General features: G+C 41.8%; 3 protein-coding genes across 5 annotated transcripts; all 3 read left to right on the forward strand.

Moving 5' to 3' along the window:
* The first annotated feature begins 977 nt into the window (after window positions 1-977).
* Window positions 978-4,193, forward strand: LOC121988558 (A-kinase anchor protein 9-like). Its single transcript, XM_042542034.1, has 6 exons — window positions 978-1,395; window positions 1,472-1,678; window positions 1,780-1,893; window positions 2,086-2,123; window positions 2,220-2,343; window positions 2,441-4,193. Exons 1-6 carry the CDS (start codon window positions 1,309-1,311, stop codon window positions 4,034-4,036), a joined length of 2,166 nt encoding a protein of 721 aa, XP_042397968.1. The 5' UTR covers window positions 978-1,308; the 3' UTR covers window positions 4,037-4,193.
* A 221-nt stretch (window positions 4,194-4,414) lies between these two features.
* Window positions 4,415-8,637, forward strand: LOC121988559 (UPF0187 protein At3g61320, chloroplastic-like). 2 transcript variants are annotated; one of them, XM_042542035.1, is made up of 4 exons: window positions 4,415-5,254; window positions 6,417-6,584; window positions 6,918-7,124; window positions 8,037-8,637. In XM_042542035.1, the coding sequence occupies exons 1-4, from the start codon at window positions 4,595-4,597 to the stop codon at window positions 8,226-8,228; spliced, it is 1,227 nt and encodes a 408-aa protein (XP_042397969.1). In that variant the 5' UTR covers window positions 4,415-4,594; the 3' UTR covers window positions 8,229-8,637. The 2 variants fall into 2 exon arrangements, with proteins under 2 accessions (XP_042397969.1, XP_042397970.1); XM_042542036.1 differs by lacking the exon at window positions 6,417-6,584.
* A 1,023-nt stretch (window positions 8,638-9,660) lies between these two features.
* LOC121988562 (AT-hook motif nuclear-localized protein 9-like) lies at window positions 9,661-14,034 on the forward strand. 2 transcript variants are annotated; one of them, XM_042542038.1, is made up of 6 exons: window positions 9,661-10,138; window positions 10,235-10,747; window positions 11,222-11,289; window positions 12,001-12,132; window positions 13,030-13,191; window positions 13,651-14,034. In XM_042542038.1, exons 2-6 carry the CDS (start codon window positions 10,309-10,311, stop codon window positions 13,858-13,860), a joined length of 1,011 nt encoding a protein of 336 aa, XP_042397972.1. In that variant the 5' UTR covers window positions 9,661-10,138; window positions 10,235-10,308; the 3' UTR covers window positions 13,861-14,034. The 2 variants fall into 2 exon arrangements, with proteins under 2 accessions (XP_042397972.1, XP_042397971.1); XM_042542037.1 differs by having other exon boundaries at window positions 9,661-10,747.
* The last annotated feature ends 4,234 nt before the right edge of the window (window positions 14,035-18,268 follow it).

Genomic DNA, 18,268 nt, shown 5'->3' on the forward strand with positions numbered 1-18,268 from the left:
TAATCTTTTAAGATGAGATGAGTTCATATTTATAAATCTAATTATGTTTTATAATATTAACGCCGATAATCATGAATCATCTCATGAGTTATTCATTGATTAAATTGTTTATTTAGTTTACAATGTTTTAAAAATAATTTATAGTACATCAGTCGGCATTTATGAATTAAATATACGAGGAGAAAAGAAAGCACTTTGCTTGTGACTGTGCATCCTCTAACAGCAACTTGACTTGCAAGATAAATTGCCAATACACTGAAACTTTTTTCAACTTCAATTATTTCAATGACAAATAATTAAAATATATCGTGCCACACTACTGATGATGGTTAAGGAGGATCTATCGAAGTTGTTGGCTGGAATATTCCTACAAAGAAAAAAAAACACAAATTTCTGTTTCAATAGAAATTATTTAGTGGTAAGTTAGATTATTTAAAGGATTTTAGTATAACAACATTGTTAAAAAGAAATTTAAACTTGTCACTCTCGAATTACTTTATGATCTAAACTCGACGGTCGTATCTGAGTGTGGTCTAGATCGAATTAGTCGATTCAATCGCCTTCGACTACATGGTTAAGAAACCCTAACACTGAAGCATCCATGCAAATGCACCACCACACATGGACAGAAAAGGTGTCGTTTGAAAGGAACACAAGGCGTGGGAGGAGGTTGTACTATTGCTTTACATGAAGATGAATAATTGAAGGCCTACACAAACTATAAAATCTCTCTTTTGAAAAGGAAGAACAACATCACATGGATACAGAGACAAACACACATGGACTCTGAATTAAGCACATATATATTTCTTCCACTTTTAATTTGTATCTGATCCAGGGGCATGGCTGTTATCGAATCGATGATCAGTAGTAAAGGCTTTGAAGTTATTGTCAAAATTTTGGATAGGGTTTGATTATTCATGACTATCTTTATATATATATATATATATATATATTATATTTTATGAAGAATTCCTGAAGCGATCGACCACCAGCATATGACATTTTCTAGCTCTCCACCTCACACTCGCCCATCAGCCTCTCTACCTAATTACAATACAATTCGTCAATTCTCACTCTATCTTCTCTTCCAATTTTTCCACCTTCTATCCAATCTCTCGCCTCCTCTCCTGTGAGTGACTGAATTATTATACAAACATCAACTAACTCTTTCAGATCTGCCTCTCCTTTTTCTCTTTTAATTTGCCATTTTTTACTCCAAAACATTTCACTTTCCTGGTCGCCATTGCTTGCTCACTTCACTGATCTCCACCAATGAAGAACTGAACAAACCATACCGAATCAAACATGTTCAAGGCTGCAGCAGCTCGATGGAGAAGCAACGACAAGAACAAGCTCAAGGTCGTCTTCAAATTCCAACTGCAAGCGACCCAAGTAAGCGCGGTCGATCGGTACTTTATCAAATTCCTCCTGCAATTCTGGCACTCACATTGTTGAATCGTGCTGTTAGATTCTAGTTTCCGGCACTGCAGCAGGGCTGTCGGTGAGCTTGGTGCCTCTCGACGTCGGGAAGCCGACGTCGGCCGTGAAATCGGAGAAGGTCTCTGGGGGGTGCTGCAGGTGGTCGAGCCCAGTTTATGAAACAGTGAAGTTGGAGCGTGATCCCAAGAGTGGGAAGATCCACGACAAGTTCTATAAGTTTCTGGTTTCTGAATCTGTATGAGAGATTGTTTTGATCATCATTAATTTTTTAGATCGGATCTTTTGGCTCCTGATCAGTTTTCTGCTAATAAACCATTCTTTTTGTGTTTTTTTCAGGGATCAACCAGATCTGGACAGCTTGGAGAAGCCATTGTTAACCTTGCAGATTATGTTGAGTTCTTTAAGCCTTGCTCTCTTTCCCTGCCTCTCAAGGCCGGAACCCTTTTGCACGTAAGCATTTATTGAGCTTTATGAGCAATTTGCTTCTCAGTTCTCAGGTCGTCATAATTATCGTCAAGTTGCATTCATTATATTAATTCCAACTATTTTGGGATGACTACATCGGCATTTGCGGCTTTAGTTTATCTCTTAATTAGTCGTGTTCTTCAATCTTTTCATGAATTTGGTTTGCTTGAATGGCAGGTTACCTTGCAGAGAATGCAGGGCGAGGGAGAAATAAGGTGAAAACAGTCTAAAGAAATTATTTGCATACAATTTTTTCATCTTTAATTTGACAGGCATTTTTCTTCTCTTGATCTTCTTCTTTTGATGATTAGGGAAGCTGAAGAAAATGGAGATGCAACATCAGGGAAACAAGGAAGAACCATGAAGAACCAATTGATCGAGGAAGAAGTCAGAGCTTCTAGTCGCAAGAACGATACTGAGCCCATGAAAGAAAGGGTGAACCTGTCGCGAGATCTTTCATGTCCTGATTGCGTTTCTGAATCAGTCACACTTTTATCTGAACTTGACTTTTGTTCTTCACTGCGATTTTCAGTTTCAAACTTACGATGAGTCTCTCAACCTTGACGCTGCATCAGTGGCTAGTTCCGAGAGCAGCTCAGACCTCATTCATGGAAGCATCCATCGAGACTCCGCGGTGCTCAAGATCAGCTCGGGCGATTCGTCCGGGTCGGCAAACAGCTCGAGCGAGTCAGGATTCGACACCGTCGATAAACTCCGCAGAGAAGTCTTTCTCTTGACGAGGAAGGTGGAAGTGTCGGAGCTAGAGATTCAGACCATGCGAAAGCAAATCGCCAAGGAAAACAGAAGGGCGCAGGAGCTTTCTCAGGAGATCAGCAGCCTCAGAGAGGAGCGAGACGCCCTCAAGTTGTCGCGAAAGGAAACAAGCGAGCCAGACCTTGATGTAGAAGAAGATCCCCTGTCCATGGTGGAAGAAATCAAGCAGGAGTTGGAGCACGAGAAGAATCTGAACTCGAGTCTTCGCTTGCAACTGCAGAAGACGCGCGAAGCTAACTCCGAGCTGCTACTTGCAGTTAGGGATCTCGACGAGCTGGTGGAGCAGAAGGATCGAACTACTGACACCAGCCTCGCATGCTCGCTCAACGACGAGATCGAGCTATATAAGCGAGACCGTGAAAACTTGGAAATGCAGATGGAACAGCTCGCTTTGGACTATGAAATTTTGAAGCAAGAAAACCATGACATCGCTTCTCATCTCGAGCAAACGCGGCTGCGGGAGCAACTAAGAATGCAGTACGAATGCTCAGCGCATTCAGCAATCATCGGCGACCTCGAGTCCCATGTCGAATGCTTAGAGAGGGAGATTCGGCAGCAAGCCGAATCATTCGAGTCGGATGTAGAAGCCATGGCGAACGCGAAGACTGAAGAAGAGAAGAAGGCCCTGCGAGCGGAGGGAGCCCTGCGCAAAGCGAACTGGAACGGCGCCCGAATAGCCGAACGCCTTCGCGAGGAACTCACCCTGCTGTCTTCGCAAGCTTCGTCTGTGTTCTTCGAGAACGAAAAAATAGTCAGGAAAGCACTGGAAGAAGTGAGTGAATTGCAGTCGCAAAGAAGGAATTTGGCGAAAACGTTGGAGAAGAACAAGGAAGATTCGGTATCTCTACAGAGACATTACCAGAGGAATCTCAGACAGCTATTAGATCTTTTACGTTTCAAATCAAAAGAAGCAGAAAGACTGCAGTTGCAGATCAGGAATAAGAAGGAAGAGTTTGAAAGTTGTAACAACTGTCTTGAATCGAGTTTGGAGGAGATTGAAAGGCACAAGACAATGCTTCAAAACCAGAATTCAGAACAGGAAATTCTAAAGAAGGAGATTTCATCGTTGAAGGAAGAAATAATAGAGGTGAGGAATAGAAGAGATGAAAAGGAGAACATGATTGCGATGCTGAACCAGGAGCTAGAAAACCTTGGCTTGAAGCATAAATCACTGTCTGAAGGAGAATTGAGCAAGATGGCTACCGTAGAAGAGAAAAATAAATCAATGGAAGCTGATCTAAAGGAAATGCAAGAAAGATATTCTGAAATAAGCTTGAAGTTTGCCGAGGTGGAAGGAGAAAGGCAACAGCTGGTGATGACAATTCGAACGCTTAAGAATGCCTTGAAGAATTAGATTATGATTTCTCTTTTCTTGTAAACTTTACCAAATGAGTGTTAATAGTGTTCATTGAAGAAGTCTTTATTTTTTTTTTTGAAAGTCCAATTGATTCTTTTGTTGGAAAGACTTTAGATTGCCATTTGGTTTGCTTAAATTTCATGAAGTTGTAATATAGATGTGATTGACCTTTGTTTAAGTGTTTTGCTTAAATTTCACGAAGTTGTAATATAGATGTGATTGACCTTTGTTTAAGTGGATTTTAAAACTCCTGATTTATGTAGGCGTCTATGATTAATAAACTTTGATTAAGGGCACATAATAATAGGTTACAGAAACTTACCTCAATGCCTTTGCTTATTTGTTCGGTTATCACATATTCACATATAAAGATATAAACGTGTAAGCGCCTGCTCCACAGCAGCCATTTTTTTTATTATCCTCCTCGGCTCCACCAACCTCCTCTCGCGCATTCTGTCGAGCACCTCCACTGCTTTACCCGCCCCCCCTTTCAACGCCAGGACGACTCCGATGCCGGCGACGACGACGGCGATCTCATCCATACGGATTCAATAAATGGCTAAGATTCCACTTCCTCCCCATTCCTTCCCCTTCCGCTCTTGTAATCCCAACCGCCTCCTCTTTGCCCCAAGAATCCCACTCACACCCCGCGCTCCTCACATCCTCTGCTCCAGCTCCGATCCGCCGACCGATGCCGAAGCCCCCTCCCTCGTTCGCTTTCTCCGCTCGTTCCCTGACTGGACCGACGCCGTGAAGGAGCTGGGCGTGCGGAAGCGCCGTCACCTGTACACCCCCGACGACTGGCGCGCTCACCGCAGCTCCAGCCGCCACCTTCGCCACCTCCTCTCCAGCCTCTCCTCACGCGTCATCCTCTCCCTCATCCCGCCTGTCTCCGTGCTCACTGCCGTCGCTGCCGCCGTCACTCTCTACAACTCCGCTGTCGCCAACGCCTGGTTACCTCCTGGGTTCTTTCCCCAGCTCCGGTCGTCCGCGTTGCCGTATCAGCTCACGGCACCCGCCCTGGCGCTCTTGCTCGTCTTCAGAACCGAGGCAGCCTACTCGCGGTTCGAGGAGGGGAGAATGGCGTGGATGAGGATCATGGCCGGCGCTAGCGAGCTAGCAGGGATGGTGATGTCGACTAGGGGTGCGGAGGAGGATTCCATAGTGAAGCACTCCTTGTTGAATTACATCATGGCGTTTCCCGTGGCTCTCAAGGTCGAATACTCTATACATTATTATTTCTCTTTCAAAAATGGTATCTTTAATGTGTTCGAATACTTAACTACCACCTTTTCCACTAAATGGACATACTATGTTTGCACCCATATCGCTCAAATCAGAACTAAAGTTATAGACATGGAAAATTTAATATTTTTTGTTCTTTTTACAAAGAATGATTAATTACACTCACTGATTGCAGTATTCTGGGTTATGTGAATTTATTGTTTCCTTTGCTTGCCTGAAGATCCTGCGTCGTCTTCATCTGAACAATAAGTTTTGTTCTGGTGTTTTCGCCCTTAATGAGTGGGCAGCGACTCTTAGTTACTCGTTTTTTTTTTTGGAAAACCCTTCTTAGTTGCACTATGCTTTGTATATGTAGGATTGAAGTTATTGTATCAAACACCTGTACAGACTTCATGAATCATGAGTTTCTTGTTGATGCATGCATTCTAAGGATTTTCTATTTTACTATGGTTAAGGCATGGGAGGTCTCATGGTAGGTAAAGAAGGCCAATGCCCAGTGGTGAAACTGAGATTTTTTCTTAGATAGAGCCCTAAATAAATATGACTAAGTTTATCTTTGCAGTCAATAGGTTCTTCACACCCTCCAACTTGTTCAGCCTATATAGAATATTCATATCTAGTTCCTTGAATACATTCGGCTCATCACTCTTTTGAATTGTCTAACTCATTTGATCCTTTATATATTGCTGGGCCTGCACATGTCTGACTTGTTCTATTTGTTTGATGCATTCTACCCATTGGGTTTTTTGAACCACTACCAATCCTAAATCACTTACACTAGAGTACTATGGGTCCCTTGCCTTTTATTATCTATTGTTGATGAGCATAGTTCTATTGGTTGTGGTTGATATTTTATAATTGTTGAATCTTGCTAAGTTCCTAATTCATATGGTACAACAACTTCATCTTTGTGGCAATGCTTCCTTTATGGTAATTCATTCACCACGTCAATTGGCTTAAACAGTTATTTGTGTTCATCAGCTAATATGTCTGTGAATTTATATTTTACATACTTCAGTTTCTAATATTTCATGTTTATTGGGATTCAAAACTGTCGCTTTCCCTGTCCAAATAAATAGATTCGCTCAGCTTAAGTTGACATAATCATACTAAATTTAACTTAACACTGCAGTGTCATGTCATTAGTGGCTCAGATATCGAAACGGACCTGAATAATTTACTCGAAGTTGAAGATCTAGCTGTAATTTTGAGGTCAAAACATCGTCCGCACTGCATCATAGAGTTTATTTCACAGAGCATTCAGGTCTTACATATTGAAGAACAAAAACGCAACCTCTTGGTATGTTCTTGTTCAAGATGTGTTTGTTATCCTCATGGGGAAGCATTCTTGATGTAATCACCTAACGTATGCTATGCTGTTAGTGATAACATATTTAATCTATTAATGAGGGGAGAACAGTATCTCCTCCCATCGCTCCAACTATCGTACTGCCAATATTTATGTGTTTTTTTTCTTGTTTAAAAATTTATACCGGCGTATGGTGTGTCGTTATTCTTTTATCTCTGTTAATAACTTCATGTACAGTAGTGAGTTAACATGGTGCAGGGAAAATATAGTCACCAGTTCTCATACTATAGACAATAAATTCATAATTGTCTCTTATTAATGTAGGAGTCAAGGCTCTGCTGTTTCCATGAAGGGCTTGGTGTTTGTGAACAGCTCTTGGGTATTCCTATTCCTTTATCTTACACGCGGCTAACATCAAGATTTCTGGTCCTGTGGCACCTTACACTTCCTGTGATACTTTGGGATGATTGCCAATGGATGGTTATTCCGGCCACCTTCATAAGTGCAGCATCTTTGTTCTGCATTGAAGAAGTAAGCGACACATCCTCATGAATTATAGTTTCAATGATCTATGGAAGTGATGATTAGAACTTTCATAGTTAGTAAATTTGAAGTCATTGTGCCTGACCTCTTCTCAAGTTAAGGTTGCATCTTAGTACCAATTAGAAATGTGCATTCTCTTAGGACACAACAAAAGAAAAGTAGCAACTCTTACCATCAAATTTGAAATACCATTACAATGCTGATCAGATTTCATTGACTGGCTGAAAGGGTTTTATTTCAGTCTCTATCAGTGTACTGTGTGTCAATGAGTTGGTGTTGACGATACAAATAACGAGGGGACGAAGAAGACAAGGAAATAGATGAAAGGAGAGGAAGAAAAGACACCTAGGATTCTGATCATCCATTGCTCCTTGAGAACTTTGCTTCCTTGTGCTATGTCACAGGGGAGGCGTCCTTTCTTCCTGCAAACTTGTACATTGTAGCTCTGTCGCTCTGTGACGTGCTTCCAGATGCGTTTTGGGTTGGAGCCATCGTCTTGCTGAGGTTCCATATCTTGGGACTATGGTGGAAACAATAATTAGTCCATGCATGCAATCAGCCAGGGTTTCATATGATATGAGATTATTAAGAAGCATCTGATTTCCAAATAGACACTATATATGATAATATATGGCTTAGCTAAAATTCCGAAGGATACAACAATGCATGGAACGACTAAAAAGCTTCTACTAGTAGCATGTCTCTACTATTATCCACAAGATGATGCTATAAAACCAATAGAGGTAGTCCTCGAAGTTTATTTGTGTCAAATTCTTGTATATTCCAAACCAGTTAGATGGCATTAGGTTCAAAGAGTGACGTTTTTTTTCCTCCTGTGCCATTTTTTCGAAGTTCCTGCTGTGGCTCATATTCATACTTACCAGGTAGAAACTCTTTCAGGTCGGTGTGCTTATCGAAGAGCCATTCCCAATGCTCGCACTCGACGAGTTATGCAAGCAGCTCCAGAACCGCATCCGAGAAGCAATAGCCACAGAGAATTCTGTACATGAACGACTGCTCTGCAAGACAAAGGGCCGTCCAGACGGGCATTCGGTGAACGGATGGCCTAACTCCAAAAACGAAGAGGGATGAGAGCAGGAACACGGCGGGGTCGTCTGTAACTATTCACCCCAATCATGGATGCAAAAGTAGATGGCACCTACCATTCAATGACACATTGAAAGCTTTTTCAGGGCTCGCTTTATAACAACGCCAGTGGTCGTTATCTTTTTCAAGTGTTCGCGCATTGGAAAAGGATGAGAAAGCCGGGTTGATGCAATTACCAATGGAAGAAGCTTAGCTTGCAGGAACACAAATGATGGAATGACAAATTTCAAACTCCTCAAAAATCTATAGGACAAGAGGTGTAGACAGTATATGATAGTTCGATTGCTAGAATATGGACAAGAGTGTCCGTTCTACCCTAATTATGGATCACAGGTCTGTAAATACTCTTCTATATCGAACAAAATTTCAAGCTGTTCTACTTCTTATGTTTCTATCTCATTTCTCTTAAGATTTTGGTTTGTTCAGCTTGTTCAATCCGTCCCTTATTGATAAAGACTGGCGCTATAGTACGAAATTAGGCATTTTTCTTGATTTGAAAAAAATAAAATAAAAACAGACTTGCAGAAAAGTGTACAAACACATGCGAAACGCTAACAAAGGTCTTTCCTTCTAAAATTTTACCTGAGTAAACAAGGAAAGGAAAGGAAACATCTTTGAATTATTGCGTCTCTTTTCTCCCTTGTCCTGGTAGGTATTTTCTTTCATTCACGTGACCTATAAATTGTACACAAAAGTACTTATAAAACAAATGATTTTTGACTCATTTAAAAATGTTTGTATAATTTAAACATAAATTATCTAGCCCGGGTTAATGCAATTCGGATCCTCTGTCCCGAAATTTCTTTGTCCCCATGTCCCACTGTCGATTAGACGGTCCAGATTATATCTTAAGGATGTCTTACACATCACAAGGATACTGCACACATTTTAAAGATACCATGATGTCTTGAGATGTAATCTGGACCGTCTGATCGATAATGAGACATGAGGACAGAGAAATTTTAGGACAGAGAATCCGAACTAGGGTTAATGATAACGATTTTTTAATTTTCAAATATTTAAAAATTAAGTTATATTCAATGAATTAATATAAATTTTTATTAATGACGGTCTAATAACAAATAAATCGGATTGATAATTTTATAGTTAATTAGTATAAATTAGATATATATTGAACGTCAATTGAAAAATAAAATAAAAAAAATAAAAAAAACATAAGTAATCTAGTATTTTTCTTGACAAGAAATCACGATGACGTGGCAGATGTCCTCAGAGTCGTAGCCAGCTCCATTATTGCGTTCCCGTGCGGCGGAAGTCCGCTGTCTCATTCCAGACAGCGAATACCGTGGCAACCAATGATTCATTTGTTTGGAAAAATATCCCATATATATTATTTATTTTCTTTCCATATTGTGGCATTTTATTTTACGGGAAAAAAAAGTTCGGTAATTATCTTATCATCACTCACTGTGTCCACCATTTTGCCTCCCTCACCCTCTTCTCTCGGTAGAAGTAGAAGAAATTGAAGCAAATTTGCGAGCAAGAATGATAAAAATGGCGACTTTTTCTTCTCCTTTCCAGTTCCGCCTCTTGTTTCGACGGAGTTCTCGTCTGATCTGTGGACTGTGGGTTTGATCGCCTCATTTATGAGTTATGACTGAATCGAGCTCTGCCATCTGTGGCTACTGTGACCACTGCTCCGCACAGAGAGAGAAGCTGGGAGGAGAGAGTGAGGGAAGGCGAAGACACGGAGGTAAAGCCTTTCGAGTACCGCTGGGGTCTTAATTGCGCCTATCCCTCTTCCTCTGAAGCTTGCATCGATCCCTTGCGGCTTCTAGGTGGGCTGGTTCTCCCTATTCGCCCCCGGAAAAAAGCAAATTTTGGATGCTTTCCCCCCTCCTGCTATTAAAGAGGGCTGACAAAGTTTGAGAAAGGTGAGGCCTTTTCTTGCTTTTAGTGATCCGGACGAGGGCGAAATGGCATTGAGCTAGGGTTCCACTTCAGGGCTCGCCTTTGTTGATATTTGCTAGGTTGATTGGAACCAGGAGATTTCGGCATCCGTGGTGTTATCTAAAAGCTGCGTTTTTTTTTTTTTGGTTCATCTATGGATGGACGGGAGGCCATGGCGATGCCCGGCGTGGTGCCGTATTACCTAGCTCATAGAGGAATTCCTAGTTCGCTTGCAGCCTCGCAGCCTGGATTGCACTTGGCGGCACATAGTCTGAGCATCCATTCCTCCGGCGTCGGTTCGGGGGCGTTTCAGGTGGAGTCTCCGCCTGCGGCCTCGGCCCACGGCGGCGGCGGCGGTGGTCTGGGCGAAGGTGGAAGCCAAGTGGAACCGGTGAAGCGGAAGAGAGGACGGCCAAGAAAGTATGGGCCAGATGGGACTGTAGCTTTGGCGCTATCGCATAGTTCATCGTCTGCTCCCTCTGGCCCCGTCGGAATCGGGCCTGGGTCAGCTCCGGGGTCTGGCACTCCGGCCCAGAAGCGAGGGAGAGGGCGGCCGCGTGGCTCGGGGAGGAAGCAGCAGTTAGCATCGTTTGGTGGGTTGAAAATCTAAACTTGCCTTTCCTAAATGCTAGAAAAAACTAGCTTTAAGTTTCTGTCTTTATGATCTATGAACTTTTCTCTTGATGTTATATAGAAATATAGTAGAAGAAAAAAAGTAAAGTGTTTAGACAGCTTTTGATTTACTTAAAGTGCTTGAAAGGCTGATTATTTTAATCGTTTCACTAAACTCAAAAGGCTGATTATTTTAGTTGTTTCACTAAACTACTGTTCAGAATTTAAAATATTCAAGTTGAGATTATAAACCTTTGTTTTGTAATGTTTAGAAAACAAGTGCATTTGTTTAGCTGCTGAACTATGACGATTATATCCTAATGGACTAGCACACAACAATTTGATTTCCCCCTCACTATGTTCTTCACTTGTGCATTTAGTTTCATTTAGTTGTGTGGTTGGAGATTGGTGTATTGTTTCACAAACTGAGAAATTATCTCCTCGGTGTGCGGCAGGGGAATGGGTTGCTGGTTCAGCTGGGATGGGGTTTACTCCGCATGTCATAACTATCGCAGTTGGAGAGGTATGCAATTTGGAATGTGGTTTCTTCTCGGGTTACTCCGAAGTGTAGTTATTGCTAGAAATGACAATATTACCATTTTTTTTTTGTCTTAGCAGCATACTACTTTGACCATGTAGGAGTACTGTAACAATTCATTATTATGCCACTTTTTGTTTCTAAGTTGAAATGCTACGAAGGTCACAGTGAAAGATCTCTTTTTCACTGAAACAATGAATTTCTATGCTACATGTCAAATCTATCACAGTCGGAGAGGTATGAAATTTGGAATTGGGTTTCTTCTTAGGAGTCACCAATGGCATATGGTTCTGTTTGTGCATCTTTGTTGCTGTAAATCGACACACTACATATGTTTTTCTCAACGGCATATTACATTGACCATGTAGTACTGAAACAATACATTGTTGTGCCTCTTTGTTAATTGACATGCTATGAAGGTACCTGGGAATGCTTGCTTTTTCCACTGAAACAATTAAGCTGAATCACATCCTATTAAGGATTAGCATTAAATATTAATTATGTATTTACAGGTTACACAATTACAGAATGTGAAACTTATTCTGAGATGTTTAAAGACTAGGCGTCTCACTGTTTTGTAAATTAGAAGCTCATATGTCATGGCACTACATTTCCACACCAACTAACTGAATATTATAGGCTGACATTTGTTAAGAAGCTGCAATATTTAATAGTAATCTCTGATGCACTATGCAGGACATTGCCACAAAGATAATGTCATTTTCACAGCAGGGACCAAGGGTTGTCTGTATCCTCTCAGCAAATGGTGCTGTCTCCACTGTGACCCTTCGACAATCTGGAACTTCTGCAGGCACAGTTACTTATGAGGTTAAAAAAAAATTATTTTAAGAGTTTTTTTTAGCTGTTTTCCAGATTGCAGTGTTTTTTTAGCTTTTAACATTGTTGGCACCTTGAATAACTGATTCAAACTTAAAATATGTATTTGACTAGTCTTTTTCGGCTATATACTTGATCTTTTTGTTCAAAGTAGAAATATGATGAATTTGTTTGGTATTCATGATGGTGGTAGGATGATACCAACACCTTATGACACGGCTAGTCAGTCCCCTTGTCGACTGAGCTAGCTGTTACCTAATAGTGCTGATAGAACTTCATACAGCTACACTATACTCATTTTTCTATTGACATGAAAAGATAGTAAACTTTATGTGCTGTCCACACTGGAATAAAATATTTTTATTTCACATATTTAGATTTGAATGGTTAATTAAGAAAACTAATTAATATTTACCCTTATTTTTACAATTCCACATGCTTCAGTAAAACTTCTTTCTCTGGAGATATCAGCTGAGGTACATTAGATATGTGGTTTTAGAAAGTAGTTTTTTGTAGTTGGTTAGCATACCATAAACATGGTGAGTTCATCCATGAGATGCTGTAAATTGCTCGTGTCCTCGGAGCCACCTTTGCTTTGAATTTATTACTCTCCATTTGTTGAAGTGTAATGCAAAAGAAAGGGCATTCGGGACCTGTGAGCATTCAAACACTAACAAGTTTCAGAATGGCTCTTATGAAGGTTCTTGATAACTTATTATTAAACTTATTATAGAATTAAGATTGAACTTAATGATTTGGCGACTTGTCTTAAGAAGACGTTTGATCACCTCAAAACAGGAGATTTTGTACTGTCAGAAACCCCAGTCTTTACTAAGACTTTTTTTTTTGGCTAAAGCAAACCTAATTCAGTGGTTTGAACCTGATCAGGGCCGTTTTGAAATACTTTGTTTATCTGGTTCATACATGATGACTGACAATGGAGGATCACGGAGCAGAACCGGTGGACTGAGCATCTCTCTTTCAAATACCGATGGTCGGGTAATTGGTGGCAGTGTAGCAGGAGTACTTGTAGCTGCCACCCCCGTACAGGTTTTCCTTCTCGACTAATAGTTTTCACAATAACAAACTGAATTCATCTCATGATGGTTTGCTTAACTCATCTGTCTTCATCAGTTGTTCTATTACATGATTACATATGCTTCTTGTGTATCTGGAAATTAAATTGCTAGTAGTAAGTTTTCATGCTCATGTCAGTGCGGTTCTATGCTCCGGATGTTTGTTCCCTTGTGCTTTTCTTTCCACACTGTAATTTTCAAATGCCGTCCAACGGTTAACACTTTTCTCAATATGCTCCTCGATGTTTTATTAATGTCAAAATTCCCCTTAAATCTAAAACATGAACCTTGGGGGTAGGGGCATTTTGATGATACAACAACAACAACCAAGTCTTTTCTCACTAGGTGGGGTCGGCTGTCGGGGCATTTTGATGATAATAGGATAAAACCACTCGTCCACACATGATGTAATACTTTTTTTTGCCTTTTGCAGGTAATCGTAGGAAGTTTCATTTATGCAGGACCAAAGGCGAAAAAGAAAGCAAAAGCTAGCAGTGAAACAAATCCTGAAGTGGATCAAACTACATTTGTTAGTCTTCCTAATCCAAATCTTACGACTTCACCAATCATCAGGGGGTGGCCTGGGCCGAGGCAGTTGGATATGAGGAATGCTCACATCGATATCGACTTGACTCGAGGGTAGATTATCGTAATCATTGTGGCAATATGTTGTTAATACATGTTGTCAAACAATGAATTGTTCATTAGACTTAAACATGGAAAGAGATTCGTAAGGGTTGCTAACATCATCATGTCTTCAGTTCCATGGATTGCAAATGTGGATGCTTTAATATATTAGAAAAGTTTGTTTTGCCTTTGGAGTTGTATTTAAGAACTGGTTATATATTACGATGTAATGAGTTGCAATGCTCGTTTAGTGATTATATTTATGTCCATTTAAGACCTTGTGTTTAAAGATACTAACACTGTTGAGTTAATATCTTTAGAAGATTGTTAAGGACATCTAGCCAAATATGCTGATAAAAAGAAAGAAAAGAATTTGCAAGTCCACTTGGTACTACTCTTTCAAGCTAAAGAATAAAGGTGTGATGTTCAATTTTATTAATATTAGAATGCCTCATAATTTTTTTCATTTTACTATTAAAATATCGCTTATTTATTGACAAATGAGTAATTTATGTGATAATTTTAAAGGGTAAAATAGCTATTTTAGTTTTAGATAGAGTTATTTGGACAATAAAATACAAATCTGGGGTATATTTGAAAATTAATAAAACCTTAAAGATGTTTCAAACAAGATTTTAAAAATTAGAAGCGTTTGAAAATGGCCCAAAGAAAAAAAAATAGTTAAAATTTCCATAGTATTAAATATTAGGGTAATTTTTTAAATGGCCCAACTTTAGGATTTTTTTTTTCTTCTGAAACTCCTTTCGTTAGAAAATCCATCTTTGTTATTGATCTTGTCCGGAAGTTGAGTCGGATGAAGACGGGTCTTATTGTGCGGAAAGTTGACGAAAAGTCGCTGAAGAGTTGAATCTACCGGGTGCCCCTGGAAAGGTTCGCACGGGCGGCTGATAGAGAAAGATGACCAGGAAGATGACGCTGTCGCTCTGCGCACACTCAGACGAGTCCATGCACCAGTCGTTAGAGACTAGAAACCAGGAAAAAAGTCCCCGGGTCAGGCCCTCCGACGCTCAAGTCAGGTACTTTTTCCCCAGAAATCAGAGAGCAAGGACGAAAAGTAAAGACTAGTGAGAAATGACGAGTAAGCGTACCTGCGTAAGGGACAAGACATCCCTTTTTATACTGCAACGGAAGTTTCTGGGCCTGACGGGTGTCAGGGAATGTCGGCTATCAGACTTTGTCTAGCGGTGGATGACAGGTGACACCTTTTCATAGGCTGGCGATGGAATCAAAAGGGGTAATGAGCCCTGACTGTGAGAATATTCTCTGACATGCTGATTATTTTCTGACATTCTCTGGCAAGTGGTTACGATTTCTTGGGTTGCTTGTCTTGTAGCGTCTGGACGACAGGTTTGTAGTTTGAGATCTGTTCCTCGACCTACCCTTCCTGATCTGCACGTTAGGTCTGTGTCCAGACCTGCCTGTATGCCTGTAATCCTTGGCTTGTATGTTCTGACCTGCTCGCCAGGTCTGTGTCCTGACCTGCCTGTATGCCTGTAATCCTTGGCTTGTGCGTTCCGACCTGCACTCCAAGCCTATGTCCAGACCTGCTTGTATACCTGTAATCCTTGGCTTGTCCATCCCGATCTGTACGCTGGGTCTGTGCCAGACCTCTGATCGTTGGCTTGGATATCCCGACCTGCACTCTGGGTCTGTGTCCAAACCTCTGATCCTTGGCTTGGATGTCCCGACCTGCACGCTGGGTCTGTGTCCAGACCTTTGATCCTTGACTTGGATGTCCCGACCCGCTTCTATTTGTTAATTTTCCATGGCTTGTGCGTCCCGACCTGTACGCCAGGTCTGTCCCAGACCTCTGATCCTTGGCTTGGATGTCCTGACCTGCACGCTGGGTCGGTGTCCAGACCTCTGATCCTTGGCTTGGATGTCCCGACCCGCTTCTATTTGTTAATTCTCCATGGCTTGTGCGCCCCGACATGTACGCTAGGTCTGTGCCAGACCTCTGATCCTTGGCTTGGATGTCCCACCTGCACGCTGGGTCGGTGTCCAAACCTCTGATCCTTGGCTTGAATGTCCCGACCTGCACGTTGGGTCTGTGTCCAGACCTCTGATCCTTGGCTTGGATGTCCCGACCTGCACGCTGGATCTGTGTTCAGACCTGCTTATATCCGCTGTTATTCATGACTAGTACTTCTCGACCTGGTCCATGGGTTGGATCCTTGACCACTATCAGGGCCAGTCTTTGTCCGACATATTATCCCATCTGTTGACCGTCCCATTTGCCGAGACTCCGACCCTATCCATGCAAGCCACTTAAACATATTGTAAAACATCAAAAATGAGGAGATTGTTGGTGCAACTTCCCCAGGGTCAAAGTTGACTAGGTTGATTAAGCTTGAGTTGGCTCAAACTTGAGTCTTGATCCTTCAGTTTTGATGTTTGATAATATATGGAGATTGCTGGTGAATTGTCCATATAGGAGATTGATGGTCAAAGGTTGACTAGAAGTCAAGTAGATCCAAGTTGATCGGATACTTGACTAGAAAAATCTTAAATAGAGGTTAGACAAGGGCAAGACCAATGAGATGGTTGACAGAAGAAGAAAAATCAAGTAGAACATGGAGGACTAGACACTTGGTGTGGAAAGTTCTGGTGAGTGAAGTCAGACAGATGGAAAGTCTTGGTGAGTGAAGATAGACAAATGGAAAATCCTGATGAGTGAAGCCAGGCAGATGAGAAGTCTGTTGGGGATCGGACGGCCGGCTTGAAGGGGGGTTGGATAGACGGCGCCCCCAAATCGTTGCTTCCTACGTATTCGTTAGCACAGCGGAATACAAAGAATACAAATACGAATACTAAAGCTAATCTAAAGACAAGGAAAGAACAAGCAAACCAATGACACGTTCGTTTAACGTGGTTCGGAGATTAGGGCTCCTACTCCACGGCTTGTCCTTGAGGTGGACGATCCCGATCCTTCGGTGGATTACTCCCCGGCAAACTCCGGCTAGCTCACGTAGCTCCTTGTGGGTGGAGAAACCTCACCACAACCCTCACAAGAACTCTTTTGACGCTAGGGCACAAGTAGACTACTAATAGAGATTAACCACCTCTATTTCGTCAACTCAAACCAAGCTCCCAAGCTTTGGTTTTATAGGCCACGGGTTGGAAAACCCCGCCTACCGGTCGATTGCTAAAACATGCAATCGACCGCCCTCTGTGGAAATTCGACCGTTACATCCCAACGGCTCGATTCCACACTTACCGATCGAACAGAGCCATTCGACTGCGCAGTCGACTGCTAAAACATGCAGTCGACTGCTACAGTACTGCTACAGTAACGCTACAGTACTGCTACAGTAAAACCCTAAAAACTAGGATTTTACTCCGAGTACAATCTCTCGTGCACTCGTACCCTCACCCTTATGACTCACTTGATTCTTCCTTTGCAGCTTTGACCTTTTGCCTTCAAGCCTACTTCCTTTGGCTCTCGTCCCTCGGATGCATTCAAGCCCGCGGCTCGTCCCCAATGCCATCCTTCGCGTATGCCTCGAAGTCGCTTCCCTTGGCTCTTGTCCTCGCTGTCTTGTCCACGGTCCCTCGGATGCTCCATCCTTCACCGGACCCGAAGCCATCAACCTGAGTCACATGTGTATCCTGCACAACTCAAATACACATATCAAATACAAGGGTGAACCTAACTTAAACCCTTTGCCCAAACACCAAAACACATGGTCCCGTGGACCATCGGGATTGCTCCAACAATCTCCCCCTTTTTGGTGTTTGGCAATACGTTTAAGTTAGGGAAAACAAATAGCAAGTAAACATGCTAATACAATGGACTTACGATGCCAAGGCTACACACTTGGACTTACTCCGCCGAATGGACTTACGTTGCCAAGGCTACACACTTGGCAACCGCCGAAACAATGCACAAGGCTTTTTAAGAACCTATCCCAAGGCTCCCCCTACACCTAAGCTCCCATTGAGCTAGGATTTTCCACATAAGGCTTTTGAAGGACCTATCCCAAGGCTCCCCCTTTACCTAAGCTCTCCATTGAGCTAGGATTTTTACAACGGGCTTTTTAAGAACCTATCCCAAGGCTCCCCCTACACAAAGGTACTTTCAGGTTTTCCTAACTAAACCTTACTTCTCCCCCTTTGCCTAACATCCAAAAAGTTCTCCAACAATATCCCAATTATTGAAAACTTGTCATCCAAATGACCCTAAACTCATGTATGTATCACCCATGGATCCCATACATCTATATGAGCTGACCCGGTCAAAATCTAGTGCTGAAAACACTTTCAGACTGGTATCAGTCGACTGCAAGAAGTACCAGTCGACTGCCCCCATGAAAACGAGCTTACAGAGACATTCTGTGCTCGTGAACAGTGTTACCAGTCGACTGGTAACTGTACCAGTCGACTGGTACACTATTCATGAAAAA

This window comes from Zingiber officinale, chromosome 6B (assembly GCF_018446385.1).
Source record: "Zingiber officinale cultivar Zhangliang chromosome 6B, Zo_v1.1, whole genome shotgun sequence".
Lineage (NCBI taxonomy): Eukaryota > Viridiplantae > Streptophyta > Magnoliopsida > Zingiberales > Zingiberaceae > Zingiber > Zingiber officinale.